This window comes from Saccopteryx bilineata, chromosome X (genome assembly GCF_036850765.1).
Source record: "Saccopteryx bilineata isolate mSacBil1 chromosome X, mSacBil1_pri_phased_curated, whole genome shotgun sequence".
In the NCBI taxonomy this organism is placed as follows: domain Eukaryota; kingdom Metazoa; phylum Chordata; class Mammalia; order Chiroptera; family Emballonuridae; genus Saccopteryx; species Saccopteryx bilineata.
In genome coordinates, this window is record NC_089502.1 from 115153671 (window position 1) to 115174447 (window position 20777).

At 35.2% G+C, this 20777-nt stretch overlaps 1 protein-coding gene across 1 annotated transcript in view; it reads right to left on the reverse strand.

The window, feature by feature from the left end:
- Positions 1-709: 709 nt before the first annotated feature.
- CFAP47 (cilia and flagella associated protein 47) overlaps positions 710-20777 on the reverse strand; it is a 374219-nt gene continuing 354151 nt past the window's right edge. Inside the window, exons 64-65 of the mRNA XM_066250539.1 lie at positions 14633-14801; positions 710-928 (exon numbers count right to left, since the gene is read on the reverse strand). Of these exons, the coding sequence (XP_066106636.1) occupies positions 710-928; positions 14633-14801 (388 nt within the window). The remainder of the gene's footprint in view (positions 929-14632; positions 14802-20777) is intronic.

The following is a 20777-nucleotide window of genomic DNA, read 5'->3' on the forward strand; positions in this document are numbered from 1 at the left end:
ACCCCAAGGTCACCAGCTTGAGCGAGGGCTCATCTGGTTTGAGCAAAAGCTCACCAGCTTGAGCCCAAGATCGCTGGCTCGAGCAAGGGGTTACTTGGTCTGCTGAAGGTCCATGGTCAAGGCACATATGAGAAGGCAATCAATGAACAATTAAGGTGTTGCAATGCCCAACGAAAAACTAATGATTGATGCTTCTCATCTCTCCGTTCCTGTCTGTCTGTCCCTGTCTATCCCTCTCTCTGACTCTCTCTCTGTCTCTGTAAAAAAAAACAAAATAAAAATAAAATAAAAATGAACCAATTCCAGCATTTGCATCTAGTCCATTAATTCAGAAATTAGGTATAACATATTCAGAGAATAAATTTACCATTAAAAAATGAAATATATTGCCTGACCTGTGGCAGCACAGTGGATAAAGTGTCGACCTGGATTGCTGAGGTTGCTGGTTGGAAACCCTGGGCTTGCCTGGTCAAGGTACATATGGGAGTTGATGCTTCCAGCTTCTCTCCCCTTCTCTCTCCCTCTCTCCCACCCTCTCTAAAAATCAATAAATAATTTTAAAAAATCCTTCCTCTAAAAAAAAAAAGAAATATATAAAGCCTCTTGCAAATGAAATAGTCAAAAGATGAAATAACAATAACAAAAATATTAATAAAAAATAATAATAAATTTGACTTAAGACCAATAAATACTTTGGAAAGAGTTTTCTTTATTTTTTATTATTCGACACCAAAGAAGCACTCTTGATGGTAGAGGACACCCTTGATTTCACGGCGTTGATATTTTCAGAGACAAAATCGTGCCGAATAATTATTTTTTTGTTAACCTTCTTACGAGTTGTGCTAATTTTGGATTTTATATTCTGTGGTGGCACAGTGGGAACCTCAGGTATTCCAATGACTTCATACAAATAGTACATATCGTCTGTCTGGAAACAAAGAGGGGAAGAAATTTTATATAAAATATTCAGGGATTAAGAAAACTGTAGAAAAAAAGTTTACCAAATTAACACTTCTCTTCTCCATGTAAGGTATAGGAAAGACAGAAAACAAACAGCACAGATAAAAGCAAATAACGAATATGGAAAATAAATTCAGGAAAGCATTTGGTTGTATGCATTAAGAAGCATTCACTAAAAAGTCTCTCACAGTTAGAGGTCTGCCCAGTGAACACACTAAGCACCTATCTGATGTAAGGAGAAGCAATTTATTAGTTTCTATGGAGCTGTTGCCCAGCAGGAACTGTAACTAACGGAAACAGTGCCTTGCAAGGTGAACCTATACATAAGAATGTAAGTGTGGCTAGAGAACCCATTGGTAAAATATGTGGAACTTCTCCTTTTTGGATTATGAAAGTACATAATTAATATAACCATTTGAAATTTCTGAACATGGTGTAAAATTATTTAATGACAATCATAATCTAAATTCAAGTCAGTACAACTTATATAGGGATTCCTTTTATAATTCTCCATTTCTTCTGCATTATGAGCAGGATGGCAATATTAAATTAGGCAGTGTAGCATTTTCTGCATGTTTATGTTCATATTTAAATCCCATTGCTCTTGCAGAATTTCCTGATGCTTCCTGTTTTCAGTTAGGACTTCTTTCTTGCAGTAAGACTTTTTCCATGTATGTTCAGAAAACCAATTCAGGATAAGTCCAGGCCAAGTACATACTGTGGTAACATCAGGGTTTAACATCTAATAAAGAAAAGTAAGTGCGGGCACTATTTGCACATCTGCAATGGCCCTATTTTAATCATAACTGGCCCTTCTATCTAGTGTTCATAGTATTGATAATTATGTATTCAGAATCAATGAGTCAAAAGAAGAACACACCAAGAACCCACTATTACAACAGAGATAACATTTTAATTCATCTGAGGATGCTGAATTTGAAGAACAAAGCTACATTTTGGTGATTGTGGATATGTCATTGTAAATTTTTACATTACAAGTGACCCACTTCATGAGTACAAATGGGTAAGCTACATCAAGAGACCTGCACTAGTGAGTGGCACAGTGGGTACATCTGAGTGAGCTATATGAAGGGATGTATACTTCTATTTGAAACCTACTGGGTATAAATGGGAACTACACATACGAATTTGTATCTTTGCCTAAACACATTCTGCAAGACCCTTTGAAAATAATCACTGAATGTTATTGTATGCATTTCAGTTAAAATCCAAATAATTTTGCAATAAATGATGATGAGTGTGTGTGTATTTATATATACAGTATATAACATATGATTCAAATATAAAATATATTTGTAAAAAGTTGTTCATGCCCTTTGTTCTAACATTCCATATGGTAATAAGAATGTTTATTTTATAAAGATTAAATATTCAGTTCTTATATCTAATTTTCTTCAATCAAACTGTGAATAAACACGATTACTCATTTGTTTTTGAAAATACTGCAGAGATATAGCTCTATATCCTCTACACTTAGCCTCCCTTTGAAAATATAAATAAAAAGCTGAAGTTAAAATAAGGAAAAAATCAATACATACATGTTACTAATGAGTTATAGAGTCACTGTGTTGATGCTTGCAAAAGAATGTCAAATTGGTAACTCAACTACTTATTAAAATAAATTTAAAACATTATTTTTTAAACAAATGAAATTTCCATATTTAGGTATGATCTCTCCAGTCCTAAAAGGGATCAGCCAGTACCAAAGACCTTATGGAATGAATGGCCAAAGCTATGTTTTTTTTGTTTTGTTTCGTTTTGTGTTTTTCTCTCTGCTGGGAAGCAGAGAGACAGACTCCCGCATGTATCCAACAGGGATCCACCCGGTATGCCCACCAGAGGGGATTGCTCCATTGTAACCAGAGCCATTCCAGCATCTGAGGCAAAGGCCACGGAGCCATCCAACTTTGCTCCAGTGAAGCCCTGGCTGTGGGAGGGGGAGAGACAGAGAGGAAGGAGAGGGGGAAGGGTGGAGAAGCAGATGGGTGCTTCTCTTATGTGTCCTGACCAGGAATTGAACCCAGGACTTCCGCACTCCCGGCCAATGCTCCACTGATGAGCTAGCGAGCCAGGGTACCAAAGCTATGTTTTAAAGGGCATGTTCTTATGAATGGAAACAAGTAATTATCCAGTAGAAGCAGTGGCTGTTTTCATTTCACTGTCTGCCTCAACTTCCAATTGCCAGTATCTACACTTCTTTGACTCTGTTTTTCAGAAACTCCAGAAGGCTTCTCTGTTGCTAGGGACTTACTAATCCCTGGGAGTGTTTCACAGTTAATAATTGAACAGTGGCAGTTGTATATACAGTCATCCCTCGCCATATTGTGGTTCACTTTTTGTGGTCTCACTGTATTGCGGATTTTTAAATTGTATATGTCTAATTTTGTAACGTGGATTTTTTGCTATATCAAGGGATTTTGCAGTATATAGGTATTTTCATATTTTTATAGGGCTTTGTACTTAGCATTATTTTAATTATTTCTGCAGTAAAATAAGCATTTTCTAGCCTCAAAAATTGAAAAGGTTTATGAGTGTGGGGAGGGTTTATAAAGCCATAAAATATATTTAAATAAAATAAATATAAGGTCTCTACTTCATGGATTTTTACCTACCACGAGGGGGTTCTGGAACCTAACCTCCGCAATAGATGAGAGACCACTGTTAATACCCCAGCTCTTTGGCCCCTTCGGGTGTAAACATTCTAAGGTGTACATTCCAGCCACACTATTTCCCAGAAAACTCCCATGGGATTAAATTTCAGTTGCCCACTGTGGTAGCTGTGGTGGTGAGGGACCCTTTCTTGGTTTTGACTTCTGTTTCATATCCTAGTTTCCCTACATCTGTTTCTTGAAATCACATAGCAAATATGCTACTTGGGACTTGAATTCTTATTTTAGGATTTGCTTATGAGGAAATACATATATATGCCATTTCCCACAGTTTAATGACAACGATAGATTCCTTTAAAAGCAATTCCTTTAAAAGCCCCGGCTGGTTGGCTCAGTTGTAGAGCATTGGCTCAGCATGTGGATGTCCTGGGTTTGATTTCCAGTCAGGGCACACAGGAGAAGCAGCCATCTGCTTCTCCACCCCTTCCCCTTCACCTTCTCTTTCCAACTCTCTCTCTTCCCCTCCTGTAGCTATGGCTTGATTGGTTCAAGTGCATCAGCTACAGGTGCTGAGAATGGCTCAATGATGCCTCTGTCTCAGGCACTAAAAATAGTTTGGTTGCGAGCATGGCCCCAGTTGGGAAAAACATTGGCCTCAGATGGGAGTTGCTGGGTGGATCCCAGTTAACATGCATGCTGGAGTCTGTCTCTCTATCTCCCTTCCTCTCACTTGGAAAAGAAGGAAAAAAAAGTAATATATTTATGTACATATCACTTATATCTGGTATGTCCCTAGTTATAATATGTCCAGCTATATATAAATATTACTTTTGTGCAAGCATTATGTTTTATCTTGGATAATTATGAAGTTCTCACATTTTAATATAAACTATTTCATATTTATCATGTGCTCCAAAGAAAGTTGAGTGAACTATCTATTCTCTTTGAGTAGCACTGCTTTTTGTAGCAGTCTGAACAAGTTAACTTAAGTCTCTCAAAGCTAGTGCTATATGCTGCCTTGTTTTAATAGTGTGGGAAAGACAGTTTTTAATTATTTTAAATATGGTTTCATTGAAAGGGAACTTATGAAGCTTGCTAACATGAATGTTAAAGTTTGTATAGGCTAATATGTAACTAAACTGTTCTTAAAAGTCCTATTTTTTATTTTCAAGTCAATCACAATTAAGATTGTATATTTTGGCCGTGACCAGGTAGCTCAGTTGGTTAGAGTGCCACCCTGATATGCCAAGGTAGCAGGTTCTATCCCCAGTCAGGGTAACTACAAGAATGAATTAATGAATGCATAAATAAGTGGAATAACAAACTGATGTTCCTCTCTCCGTCATTCTCTCTCTCCAAAATCAATCTTTTTTAAAAAAATTGTATGTTTCATATCTTTACAAGTATTATTTCACCTAATGCTGAAAATCAACACGTTAACTATAGTTAGAAAATGAATTAACTTCTTAAATTCTTCACATTTATCATGGTGTTGTCATTAAGAGCAGGGTTTTGGAGACAATGTTTGAGACATGATTTCAGAATCATTGATTTGATACATGTGGTAATTTTTGTAAATCTCAAGGGCTTTATACTTAGCATAAAATCCAATCTCAAAGGGTTCCATAGAGTAATTCCATTTAAATGATATGCTAGAAATTACAAAGTCACAGATGGAAAAAAGATAAGTGGTTGCCAGGGGTAGAAAGGGAATTAAGGTGCTGGACACCACATGATATAGTTTCTCTGTTGTGATGGTAGAGATCTATAACTTAGTTGTGACTGTAATTATGCAAATCTATACATGGGTTCAAATTGTCTAGAACCACACACACACACACACACTACCACCACCACCACCACCACCACCACCACAAATGCATGTAAAAGAACATTTCTAGCCTAGTTAACAGTATTTTATTAATGTCAATTTCTCTGTTTTGATATTTACTATAGCTGTATAAGCTGTCACCATTGGCAAAAGTAGGGAGAAGGATTCTCAGGACCCTATGTACTATTTTTGCAATTTCTTGTAAATCTATACACATATTTTTAAGTGAAAAAAAAAGTGAGATTTATGAATCAACTGGCAATTTGAACACTAAATGGATATCTTATATATGCTGATCTTAAGGAATTACTGATAATTTTAGATGTGATAATATATCATGGTTATTAATATTATCTTTTAGAGATTAATATAAAATATTTGCAGCTAATAGGATGTCTGGGATTTTCTTCAAAATACTATGAGGGGCGGACATCAGAGAAAGGGCACCGTAAGGAGCAATACCGATAAATCTCCCCAAAAATTCAGCAAGATCTTCAACCAGAGACAGAAAAATCCATCCTTGGAGCCTCCAGAAGTTCCACACTAAACACAAAGGCAGAGGCAGCAGCAACCCCATAGCTGGATCATCAGGCTACTAATTCAGGAAGGAAAGACTAGGAGAGAGGCTCCGGGAATACGGACCTTCTCATTGGCGGAGCCTGCAGATGCTAATGAGCCTCGACTGCCAACAAGACTGAAGCCCAATATATGACATCACCATAAAGACTTATCAACTGCAAACATCTACCTAAGCGTACCACAGGGGCAGAACCAGGGGTACAGAGTCACCGACCAGGAAGAGGGAGATAAAAGAAAAAGCAAGAAGATACCCTCTCAAAATCAAGAATAATCCACAGACTGTATAACCTATCCCATTTTATTATATTTGTTCGTTTGTTTCCCTTCTTGTCTTGATCATTTTCTTCCTCTTCCAATTTGGTTGTTTAATTCTCTGCTGGTCTTACTCTCTCCTCTCCTTGAACTACACTACCCATAAGTGTTACATACCCATTATCTTTTCTTTCTCCTTCTTTTTATCTCTATGAGGGTTGCACTCCAAAACTCTGAACTCTCTCTCTCTCCTTTTATTCTTTTTTCTATTTTTGTGTTTTCCTCTTTCATTTTTTTTCTCCCTCTATATTAGTTTCTTCTTTTCTCCTTTACTTTTCCTCTCTTTCAATCCTCAATCACGAACAAATTACTTTATCTGGGACACAAATTTTACTTTGTGGCACTTTGGGGGTTTTTTACTTCGCTTTTTTAACTCACTAGCAGTGCTCCCAACCCTGGCTCTCCATTTTATCTAGTTCTTGCTCCACTAAATACAATAGTAATTTTTTTTCCTTCTTTTTCCTGTTTCCCTCTTATTTCTCTCATCATATCTCTTAGTCAACCATCACCTAAAAGCAAATCATTTTATTCTTGACCCAAATTTTTTTCTTTTTTGCATTTTGTGGGTCCATACCCCCTTTTTTTCCCTTTATCACTTCTCCCCAACTCAGGCCCTCCATTATAGGTAGCTTTTGTTCTATTTAGCACAATATAATTCACAGTTCACCACAAGATTTTCTCAAGAAGGAGGGGAGATGAGAGGAGGGGAAAAAAAGGTGGGGGAATAATAATTGTTTTTACTTATTCCTTTATATTTTTTATTTTTTAAACTTTTTATTCTCTATTAATTCTTATTAATACTATCAACAAAACCACCCTCAGATGCCATTAAGGAAAAAGAAATCGAATATCATGGATACAAAAGACAGAGAGGTAGCAGAGATAGATGAGAAAAAAATCTATGGAGAAAAAAATTAATATATTGGAAAGCTTGGAGCTAAATGACAGAGATTTTAAAATAGAAATCCTAAAAATATTCAGAGATATACAAGAAAACACAGAAAGGCAATTTAGGGAGCTCAGAAAACAATTCAATGAACACAAGGAAATTGAAACTATAAAAACAAATCAAACAGAGATGAAAAACTCAATTCACGAGCTGAAAAACGAGGTAACAAGCTTAGTTAATAGAACAGGCCAGATAGAAGGTAAGATTAGTGAAATAGAAGACAAGCAACTTGAGGCACAACAGAAAGAAGAAGAAGAAAGACTCAAAAATTAAAAAAAATGAGAAAGCCCTACAGGAATTGTCTGACTCCATCAAAAATAATAACATAAGAGTAATAGGTATATCAGAGGGAGAAGAGAGAGAAAATGGAATGGAGAACATATTCAAACAAATAATAGATGAGAACTTCCCAAGCCTGTGGAAAGAAATAAAGACTCAAATTCAAGAAGCAAACAGAACTCCGAGTTTTCTTAGCCCCAACAAACCTACTCCAATGCACATCATAATGAAATTGGCACAAACCAATGACAAAGAAAAAACTCTCAAGGCAGCCAGGGAAAAGAAGAATACAACATATTAAGGAAGGCCCATTAGATTATCATCCGATTTCTCAACAGAAACTCTACAAGTTAAAAACAGTGGACCCCATTATTTAAAGTCCTGAAAGAGAAGAACTTTCAGCCATGAATACTATACCCATCAAAGCTATCCTTCAAATACGAAGAAGAAATAATAACATTCACAGATACAGAAAAGAATAGGGAATTTATCATCAGAAAACCCCCACTCCAGGAATTACTCAAGGGGGTTTTCCAACCAGATACAAAGAACAAAACCAAACAAAACCACAAGTAAATGCTCCACCAAGAATACAATAAAACCAAATTTAAACTGTGACAACAACAACAAAAAAAAGGGGGAAGAGAGGACGGAGATTAACAGTTGCAAAGGACGATGGAGTGCAAAAGTACTCACAATGTAGTGCACTACAATGAACAGGGTAGGAACCCTTTTCATTACTTAATGGTAAGCACCATTGAAAAAACCACCACAGAAGCACATGATTTAAAAAGATAGCAACAGAGGAAAGATGTATGGAATACAACCAAACAAAAACAAAAGATAGAAAAACGAAAGAGAAGAATCAAACAAGACACAAAACTAACAGAAAGCAAGATATAAAATGGCAATAGGGAACTCGTAAGTGTCAATAATTACACTAAATGTAAATGGATTAAACTCACCAATAAAAAGGCACAGAGTAGCTGAATGGATTAAAAAAGAAAATACAACTGTATGCTGCCTACAAGAAACTCATCTAAGCAACAAGGATAAAAAGAAATTCAAAGTGAAAGGCTGGAAAACAATACTCCAAGCAAATAACATAAAAAAAAGCAGGCGTAGCAATACTCATATCTGATAATGCTGACTACAAGACAGCAAAGGTACTCAGAAACAAAAACGGTCATTTCATAATGTTTAAGGGGACTCTGAATCAAGAAGACATAACAATTCTTAATATATATGCACCAAACCAAGGAGCACCAAAATATATAAGACAGCTACTTATTGACCTTAAAACAAAAACTGACAAAAATACAATCATACTTGGAGACCTTAATACACCACTGACGGCTCTAGATCAGTCATCCAAACAGAAAATCTATAAAGATATATTGGCCTTCAACAAAACACTAGAGTACCTGGATATGATAGACATCTACAGGACATTTCATCCCAAAGTGACGGAGTATACATTTTTCTCCAGTGTACATGGATCATTCTCAAGAATTGACCATATGTTGGGCCACAAAAACAACATCAGCAAATTCAGAAAAATTGAAGTTGTACCAAGCATATTTTCTGATCATAAAGCCTTGAAACTAGAATTCAACTGCAAAAAAGAGGGAAAAAAACTCCACAAAAATGTGGAAACTAAACAACATACTTTTGAAAAATGAATGGGTCAAAGAAATAAGCACAGAGATCAAAAGATATATACAGACAAATGAAAATGACAATACGACATGTCAGAATCTATGGGATGCAGCAAAAGCAGTGATAAGAGGGAAGTTCATATCATTTCAGGCCTATATGAACAAACAAGAGAGAGCCCAAGTGAACCACTTAACTTCACACCTTAAGGAACTGGAAAAAGAAGAACAAAGATAACTCAAAACCAGCTGAGGAAAGAAGATAATAAAAATCAGAGCAGAAATAAATGAAATAGAGAACAGAAAAACTATAGAAAAAATTAATAGAACAAGGAGCTGGTTCTTTGAAAAGATCAACAAAATTGACAAACCCTTAGCAAGACTCACCAAGGAAAAAAGAGAAAAAATTCATATAAACAAAATCCAAACTGAAAGAGGAGATATCACCACAGACATCATAGATATACAAAGAATTATTGTAGAATACTATGAAAAACTTTATGACACTAAATTCAACAATCTAGAAGAAATGTATAAATTCCTAGAACAATACAACCTTCCTAGACTGAGTCAAGAAGAAGCAGAATGACTAAACAGACCAATTATTAGGGAAGAAGTAAAAAAAAAAAAAACTATTAAAAACCTACTCAATAATAAAAGTCCAGGCCCAGATGGTTATACTAGCGAATTCTATCAAAAATTCAAAGAAGACTTGGTTCTTATTCTACTGAAAGTCTTCCAAAAAATTGAAGAAGAAGCAATACTTCCAAACTCATTTTATGAGGCCAACATAACCCTCATCCCGAAACCAGGCAAGGACGGCACAAAAAAAGAAAATCATAGACCAATATCTCTAATGAATACAGATGCTAAAATACTAAACAAAATACTAGCAAATCGAATACAACAACATATTAAAAAAATATACATCATGATCAAGTGGGATTCATCCCAGAGTCTCAAGGATGGCTCAACATATGTAAAACGGTTAACGTAATACACCATATCAACAAAACAAAGAACAAAAACCACAGGATCTTATCAATAGATGCAGAAAAGGTATTTGATAAAATACAACACAATTTTATGTTTAAGACACTCAACAAAATGTGTATACACGGAAAATATCTCAACATGATAAAGGCCATATATGATAAACCATCAGCTAACATCATACTAAATGGCACAAAACTGAAGGCTTTCCCCCTTAAATCAGGAACAAGACAGGGTTGTTCACTCTTTCCACTCTTATTTAATGTGGTGCTAGAGGTTCTAGCCAGAGCAATCAGACAAGACAAAGAAACAAAAGGCATCCATATCGGAAAAGAAGAAGTAGAGGTATCACTTTTTGCTGATGATATGATCCTATACATCGAAAACCCCAAAGAATCCACAAAAAGACTACTAGAAACAATAAGCCAATACAGTAAGGTTGCAGGATACAAAATTAACATACAGAAGTCAATAGCCTTTCTCTTTGCCAACAATGAAACATTTGAGAACGAACTAAAAAAAATAATCCCCTTCACGACTGCAACAACAAAAAAATAAAATACCTAGGAATAAATATAACAAAGAATGTAAAGGACTTATATAATGAAAACTACAAAGCATTGTTAAGGGAAATTGAAAAAGATACAGTGAGATGGAAGAATATTCCTTGTTCTTGTTTAGTAAGAATAAATATAATCAAGATGGCCATATTACCCAAAGCAATATACACATTTAATGCAATTCCCATCAAAATTCCAATGACATTTTTTAAAGAAATGGAACAAAAATCATCAGATTTATATGGAACTATAAAAAACCTCAAATAGACAAAGCGATCCTAAAGAAAAAGAACGAAGCTGGAGGCATTACAATACCTGACTTCAAACTATATTATAGAGCCACAACAATCAAAACAGCATGGTATTGGCAGAAAAATAGACAATCAGACCAATGGAACAGAATAGAAAGTCCAGAAATAAAACCACATATATATAATCAAATAATTTTTGATAAAGGGGCCAACAACACACAATGGAGAAAAGAAAGCCTCTTCAACAAATGGTGCTAGGAAAACTGGAAAGCCCCATGCAAAAGAATGAAACTCGACTACAGTTTGTACCCTTGTACTAAAATTAATTCCAAATGGATAAAAGACCTAAATATAAGACCTGAAACAATAAAGTACATAGAAGAAGATATAGGTTCCAAACTCATGGACCTTGGTTTTCTTTTTTTATTTTTTTTTATTTTTATTTTATTTATTCGTGTTTGTTTTTTTTTAGAGAGGAGAGAGAGGGAGAGAGAGAGAGATAGAGATAGAGAGAGAGAGAGAGAGAGAGAGAGAGAGGAGAGAGAGACAGGGGGGAGGAGCTGGAAGCATCAACTCTCATATGTGCCTTGACCAGGCAAGCCTAGGATTTCGAACCGGCGACCTCAGCATTTCCAGGTCGACGCTTTATCCACTGCGCCACCACAGGTCAGTGGACTTTGGTTTTAAAGAGCACTTTATGAATTTGACTCCAAAGGCAAGGGAAGTGAAGGCAAAAATAATAGAATGGGACTACATCAGACTAAGAAGTTTTTGCTCAGCAAGAGAAACTGACAACAAAATAAACAGACAGCCAACTAAATGGGAAATGATATTTTCAAACAACAGCTCAGATAAGGGCCTAATATGCAATATATACAAAGAACTCATAAAACTCAACAACAAACAAACAAACAATCCAATAAAAAAATGGGAAGAGGACATGAACAGACACTTCTCTCAGGAAGAAATACAAATGCCCCACAGATATATGAAAAGATGTTCATCTTCATTAGTTATTAGAGAAATGCAAATCAAAATTGCAATGAGATACCACCTCACACCTGTTAGATTAGCTATTATTAACAAGACAGGTAATAGCAAATGTTGGAGTGGCTGTGGAGAAAAAGGAACCCTCATTCACTGTTGGTGGGAATGTAAAGTAGTACAACCATTATGGAAGAAAGTATGGTAGTTCCTCAAAAAACTGATAATAGAACTACCTTATGACCCAGCAATCCCTCTACTGGGTATATATCCCCAAAACTCAGAAACATTGATATGTAAAGACACATGCAGCCTCATGTTCATTGCAGCATTGTTCACAGTGGCCAAGACATGGAAACAACAACCATAAAGCCCTTCAATAGAAGACTGGATAAAGAAGATGTGGCACATATACACTATGGAATACTACTCAGCCATAAGAAATGATGACATTGGATCATTTACAACAAAATGGTGGGATCTTGATAACATTATACGGAGTGAAATAAGTAAATCAGAAAAAAGCAAGAATTGTATTATTCCATATGTAGGTGGGACATAAAAACGAGACTAAGAGACATTGATAAGAGTGTGGTGGTTAAAGGGCGGGGAGGGAGAGGAAAAGGGAGAGGGGGAGGGGCACAAGGAAAACTAGATAGAAGGTGAGGGAGGACAATCTGACTTTGGGTGATGGGTATGCAAAACAATTGATTGACAAGATAATCTGGAGATGTTTTCTTTTTTTTCTTTTTTTTTTTTTTCATTTTTCTGAAGCTGGAAACAGGGAGAGACAGTCAGACAGACTCCCGCATGCGCCCGACCGGGATCCAACCGGCACGCCCACCAGGGGCGACGCTCTGCCCACCAGGGGGCAATGCTCTGCCCATCCTGGGTGTCGCCATGTTGCGACCAGAGCCACTCTAGCGCCTGGGGCAGAGGCCACAGAGCCATCCCCAGCGCCCGGGCCATCTTTGCTCCAATGGAGCCTCGGCTGCGGGAGGGGAAGAGAGAGACAGAGAGGAAAGTGCGGCGGAGGGGTGGAAAAGCAAATGGGCGCTTCTCCTGTGTGCCCTGACCGGGAATCGAACCCGGGTCCTCCGCACGCTAGGCCGATGCTCTACCGCTGAGCCATCGGCCAGGGCTGGAGATGTTTTCTTTGAACATATTTACCCTGATTTATTGATGTCACCCTAGTAAAATTAATTTTAAAAAATTAAAAAAAAATACTATGAAGGGTAAGAGGGTGGAATATACTTGAAGCAGGATTGGCCATGAGTTGCTACGTGTTCAGACTGTTTGATGAGTACATAAAGATAATTATTCCCTGTATTTCTACTCATATTTGGAATTTTCCATAATAAAAAGAGAATCAACAAAATGGTGATTTCTTAAACATGTTTCAATTTATCAAACTGTACCACCACCTCATACCTAAACAAAAACATCATAAAGTCAGATGATGCCATATATAAACTTATTCTCTCACAAAAACTCCTCAATTCTCCCAGTGACTGAATTCTCAACTCAACATGGGGAACCCAGGCACAGATTCGGTTGGCAATGACTCCTACGTAGTTAGTTTCAGAAATGTCCGCTGTGCACTAGATAAAATGAACACCACTTTAATTTATAAATCTACTTATAAAGATGCCATTTAATCCTCTTAGATTAAAAGTATGCCCTTATTTCTTGAAAAGCAGGTACAACAACATAATCATTTTAAATCAAGTATCAATGCAGCAAAGGGCTGTGTGTAGCAAGATTCCAGAGGCTTTATATCCTTACTACCTGGGTTGTAAGAACTCACAGAAAGATGAAAAATATAAATGCTTTTCTCAAGCAATACTCAACGCATTTTCTCTATTCATTAAAGCAATAACAACACATTTTTCTGCCCATGACACTGCCTAATTAGTGTCTTATTTAGAAATATACTGATCACTTTGGCACCAATAATTGTGTCATGAAACATGAATACATATCCCTTGTGCCTGTGCTACTGAAATAGTGGCATTTTTTTCATAAATAATTTAAAAGTTTTCTTTAGCCTAAATGTCCTTAGTAAAACATGTGTATAAAATTTTATGGAGAAATTTTGCTTACTGGATAAATTTCCATAATTGTATTTACATTAACTCTTAATAAAATGATCATTTTAACTGGCTTTTATATTAAAGGGCCCATTTTATGCTGTATTTTTTCAATTGAAAATAAATTTTATCTTCTATTTGATTTCCTTCATTTTAGACTTTAACATTTTGACAATATCTTATGCCTTAATTAAAGGTTTGGAATATCTCTATCTCAAATCACCTAAAGTCCTTCAATAGGTTATTATATAAAGATTATGTCACTCTACAAATCACTTCACAGTCATTATTTGTCTCTTCCACATTTCCTTAAAATGGAAGGAAAATCATTTCTTACATTCCACTGGTGATGACAACTTTTTGCTTATATTCACGATGAAAAGTCCTTGACAGGACAAAAGAAAGTTCAAATAACACAGAGCAGTTAAAATATGTTGACTTTGCAAGATAATGCTGCTCTTCTTCACCCTTGATCATTGGGTATAACCTTTTCTCCCTAGGTCATTTAACGCCTTTAGTAACATCAAACATCCTTGAGTAATACCTTTATAGAACTTACCTCTACTACTAATTTTGAATTGTATTTCTTTCCATACATTTGGGGTTTAAAACCCACGAGGAGGATAATTCCATCACTGTCACGAGGAGGAATTTCTCCAGATTCTGGTCTTACGAAAAACTCAGGATCACTGCCAGGTTGGAAGTACGCAGAGAATGGAACAGCTTTGCTGAAAAAAAAATACATATAAATGTTATCTTTAAATTTTATCATTACCCCCTCCTCTTTGTGAGAACTTGATGAATAGAGTATCTCGTGCTGTACTGGACTACAGTGAAACACCAATGCTGTCATGCAGCTATGTGTCTGACACCTGTAACTTTACAGAATGCTTACAGAATAACAGTGAGGAGGCATTTAAAAAGTTACTAAAGAATGTATTCTTCACAGTGTGACAAAATGGAATCTTCCTCATAAAAATTGGAAGCACTCAATGACCTAAATGAAAATTCAGTCATTTGCAAATAAATTCATAGCTAACATGCCCGACCTCAACAGTTATAAAGTCCTTCTTTTTACTACTATTCCAATGTGATATTTACTCCCACTCTCCTTTTGTTTTCTACTTGTGAAGTGAGATGAAAGTAGTTTATGGGTTAATTAAAGTTTTTGGGCTGAAGATGGGTTGCTATGATCTAAAGTGAACTGAGGGACATTCCAGAGTCAAGTGACCATCTTCCTGTCACGGTTGATTATATTTGCGATGAAGGCTATGAAAGAAGTTAAGGAACTTCTTGGTAGAATAAAGCAGGAAAGAGGCACAGTGCCTGGGAGGTTGTAAGTGAGAAATTTAAAATCCAAAATGACAGGAGAGAGGCAAGTAGAAGGTAAAGAAAAGTTTCTTAGAACAGATCCACCAGTAGAGACATAGAAAGAGATGTGGGAGGTTCAAGTTGGGACTTACCCATTCGGCAAATGTGCACTGAGTATCATTACAGAGGGTTCAAAAGAGTGGACTATGGATATGGACGGCCTAGATTGAAATAATCCTCACTCTAGGTACATGACTGCAGGCAGTTTACTTAGCCATTTTGTACCTCAGTTTTCATATCTGTAAAGTGAGGCCAATTCCTATAAAGCCATTAAATCAGTTCCTGACATGTGGAAAGTGCTATATCAGGATAAATCAGTATTAATATAGTCATCATTATGATTGTTGTTCTGAAACATTTTATTACCAGTGCTAAGTATTGATGCATTATCCAATGCTGAACAAAGTCCAGTACTGGAAATACAAAAGACAGGAGAAATTAAAAAGAAAAAAAAAACTTATACATCATTTAACGAATGAATATTAACAGGCTGGGAAGATAAGACACATGCATTAAAACAAAAACAACTACTGGTTTACACAGTGCTATAGTAATTCAAAGTCTGACTGGTCAAATTAAGATTTTATTGTAATGAGAAGAATGAGTAAAATTCAGAAAGTTGAAGAGGCAATGAAAAGTGGATTTAGAAGCAGAAAGAAGATAAAGTCAAGTGAGAAAGAGTAATGGATAAGACAAGCTCTGATAATAATGACTTTCCCCCCATAAGACTGAAAAAGAAGATCTGGTTTAGATAGCAAAGAAAGGAAATCTGGGAGCTTGGAGTGGGTTAGGACCGTGGACTGTGCATATAATTTAGATGCCACCTTGAGTAAGGAACAGGGAACTATCAAATGCTTTTGACAAGGGAAGTTACATATTAATAACATTGTTTTAAGGAGATAGGTTTTACTACAATGTATACAATGGATTGGAATGTAAGGAACTTCAGAGGCATTAATGAAATAAAATATATATAGAATTAGGAGTAGCAAATGGTAACAACATTGAATAATATAATTTGGGGGTTTTATTCCAAATATTTTTCCAATATTGCATTTGAGGAAATTATTAGTTATGAAGAAATCAGCTGAAACTATTTCACTAGTCCTGAAAAATATTTTGAATGCATGAAATCATTTTCCATGTAAACCAAAACATATAATAACTTGACTCTCTTTGGAAGTTGTAAATAAGACCACAACAGACTCAATATGGCTAAGTGGAACCCAGCCCTATACAACATCAAAGTTCCAAATACAGCAGGTGATTATATATTTAACTGTCCATTATTCATCTTGAACTATACATAAAGTACATCCAGGCATGGGCAGTACCTTTGTAAAGTTAATTTCTATGGTACATACAGGGACCAGCATGAGCTGCCACAGAACACAGGCAGGCATGTCATTCATTCTATAAATGAAGAAAACCAGTCAGTTAAGTGCTGCCTTCCCCTATTCTATTTCTCAGGTCTTGTATAGCATAAGTGGGAAATGTGCTCACTGTGACTCAGTAACATGAAACCCTTTATTCTCTATTCATCAGAGCTTAGCTTTTGTGATAAGTAGACAATCTTACTCTTATTCAGAAGAGATCTGACCTACACAGGCCCTGTAGTAAAACAAATTAGAGTAATTATCATCAGACTCTAGTCAGCACTTTGAATATAGAATCTCAGGAAGCATTTATATGCAACTATAGTGTGTTTAAAACACTGTACAGGATTGACTTCCAGTTGACTGGGTGAGGTTAATAAACCCTGTCCCCAAATGGTCAACTATAATGCTAGACTAAATGTTAAAAATAACCATTCAAGCCTTCTGGAAATTGACCAAATGTATACAACAGACTGAGAGGTGTTTATTCATTAGAAGTGCTGAACTTCAGATATGAATAGTGTTAAGAGAAGTCATGAACAATAGTAGATATATTGAAATCTTGGTTTTTGGTTCTTCATGTAAGAAGCTTAGAAGTCACCATGCTATTCTAATAAGTAAAAGGCTGAACACAGGGAAAAATCAACAAATCTTCTTGGATCCAAAATAGAGGGAAAGAAGAAACAGGCAAACTGCTGATCTCAATATCCCACAGAAAGGCAAATACAGAGAGGTACCAGTGAAAGCAGGAATCAGTTCCAGGATAGGAAAACCTGAACAGTAATTGACTAATTGCTGGCAAATCTGCAGGCAAATCTGAGAGTTAAAAACTCCAGGGGACTCAGTCATAAGAAGGCCCCCAAAATATTGTAATTTTTAATTAAAATATATAAATATATAACATATGAAATACAATATAAAATAAATTTAATTGTGTAATTACTGTGACAGTTGTTACCTTCAGTAGCTGAATATCGGCCTACAGTAAATGCCAGTGAAAAATCTCTTTTTGTGTTCCTTCACTGAGAGGGGAAAAGGTACCATTTTGAAATATCCCAGGATACTCTGTTCTTCTTAATAAGGTCTGCCCCTAGGAGAAACTAGTTAACCAGAGCCTAACTGACATGAGGAAGGGAAATACCCAACTCCAGGCCAATCTAGCTATGCTGTCCCACCTAAGTGGGGAGAAAAACTGAGAGTCAATTGTAGAGGTCACAATTCAGAGGCATAAGCTTAAAGACTGAAATTTAATCATAGGACTAGAGAATTTTTTCTCTCTTCACACACTAAAGCATCAAGTTACTAAAGGTCTTTGATAGTAGTTCCTTTTATCCAGTATAACATATCTGGTTATCAAGAAAATATTTCAAGACACACAAAAAGGCAAAAAACACAATTTGAAGACAAAACAAACATTAGACCCAGAGGTAATAGGGACACTAAAATCATTAGAGTGGGAATTTAAAACAACTATGATTAATATGTTAAGGACTCTAATGGATAACGCAGAAAGCATGCAAGAGCAGATAGACAATGTAAGCAAAGAGACGGAAATCTTAGGAAAAAACCACAAACAAATGCTTGAGTTTAAAATAAAAAACCTATCAGAAATGAATAATGGCTTTGATGGGTTTATTAGTAGACTGGACACAGCTAAGTAAAGACTCTCTGAGCTAAAAGAGATATCAATAGAATTCTTGAAAACTGAAAAAGCAAAGAGAACAAACACTGAAAATAAAAAAACCAAAACAGTAGCCAATAACTGTGGGAGAAGTACAAATGATGTAAAGGCAATACCAGAAAAATAAAGAGAGAAAAGAACAGAGAATATTTCAAACAATAATGACTAATAATTTCCCCAAATTAATTATGGATACTAAGCCATAGACGCAGGAAGCTGAGGGAATACAAAGCAAGATAAACGCTAAAAACAACAACAAAAAACAACAAAACCTACATATAGGCATATAACTTTTAAATTAGAGAAGCCCATGAGTGAAAAAACCCCACCTTAGATATAGAAGAATAAACATAAAAATGACATCTTACTTTTCAGAAACTATGCAAGCAAGAGAGTAAACTGAAATAAAGTTTTAAACAAACAAAAATCCCCATAACCTAGAATTCTGTACCCTGTGGAAATATCCTTGAAAAGTGAAAGATAAATAAACACTTTTTCAGATAAACAAAAAATGAAGGAATTTTTAGCTAGTAGATCTGCCTTGTTAAACTTCTGTAGAAAGAAAAATAATACAGGTGAGAAACCTGGATCTACAGGAAGAAAGGAAAATCATGGAAGAAATAATAAATAAAGGTAAAATAAAAACTTTTTATTACCCTTAATTGATCTAACAAGTAACAATTTCTTCAAATAAAAATACCAATAATATATTTAATTATGTATCATTATGTGTACATTTTTGTGTATATATCCATACATATGTTATATACAAGAAAAATGAATGACATCAGTGAAACAAGAGTTTGGAGGAAGGAATTAAGATTGTCTTGTTATTATAAGGTACAGATACTACCTGTGAAATGTACTATGTTATTTGAAAGTGGACTTGAATTACTTATAAATGTATATTGCAAACTCTAGGGCAACCACTAAAAAAAGTAAAAAAAAAGAGATATAACATGTAAAAAAAAAAAGAAACAATGGAATCGTATAAAATGCTTATCTTAAATCACATAAGGCAGGATAAGAAGACAAATACAGATACAAAGAATAAGGGCAACAACAAAACCAGTAATGAATATAGTAGATATTAATCCTGCTATATCAATAATTACTCTGAATGTCAACAGTCTACATACACCAATTAAAAGACAGATTATCAGTCAATCAAAAAACATGACTCTACTAGACCTATTAGCGTGATCACTTCGTAAGTTATATAAATGTCTAACCACTACGTTGTATACCTGAAACTAATATAGTGTATGTCAAGTGTAATTAAGAAGTTAAAAAGAATTTTAAAATCATTAAAACATATGACCCAACTAGATGTTGCTGACAAGAAATGATCAAAAGAGGCCTTTATCTATTAAATAAATTAAATCAATAACAATAACCTTCACAAAGAGAAAGCAGGTAGTCCAGATAGGTTCACTGATAAATTCTACCAAAGATTATAATAAACAAAACTCAACTGCTTTCCAATATGCCCAAAATAAACAAGTAGAATGTTGAATTAACACAAGACCATTTACATTAGCATCTCCCCAAAATGAAATACATAGGTACAAATCTAACAATATGTATAAGATCTAAATCAGCAAAACTACAAAATTCTGATAAAAGAAACCACATAATAAATACATACATTTGCCATGTATGAAAACATAAATTGGACCTTGAGGAAATTACACTGAGTAAAATAAGTAAATCAGAGAAAGCTAAGAACTATATGATTTCACACATAAGTGGGATATAAAAATGAAACCCATGGAAATAGATAAAAGGAAGTGGTTATCGGGGGAGGGGAGTAAAGAGGAACAAATATATGGTGGCAGAAAATGATTTGACTTTGGGTGATGGGCACACAACACAATCAACCTATGTACTTTTATTGACCAATGTCATTCCATTAAAATGAATTTTATAAATCAAATTTTAAAAAAGAAAGAAATGAAGATATTCCATGTTCATAAATAGGAAGATTCAAGATGTCACTCTTCCAAATTTGATCTATAGACTCTATTCAATTCCAATCAAAATCCCAGTAAGTTATTTTATGGCTATCAACAAATGGATTCTAAAATTCATATGGAGAGGTGACAGACTCAGAACAGCCAGCTTAATATTGAAGGATAACGAAGTTGGAAGACTAACACTCCTTGACTTTAAGACTTACTATAAAGTTACAGTAAAACAGTGTGTTATTGGTGAAATAATAAAATAATAAATAAATCATGAAACTTAAGAGAGACCTGATATAGTCATAAATATAG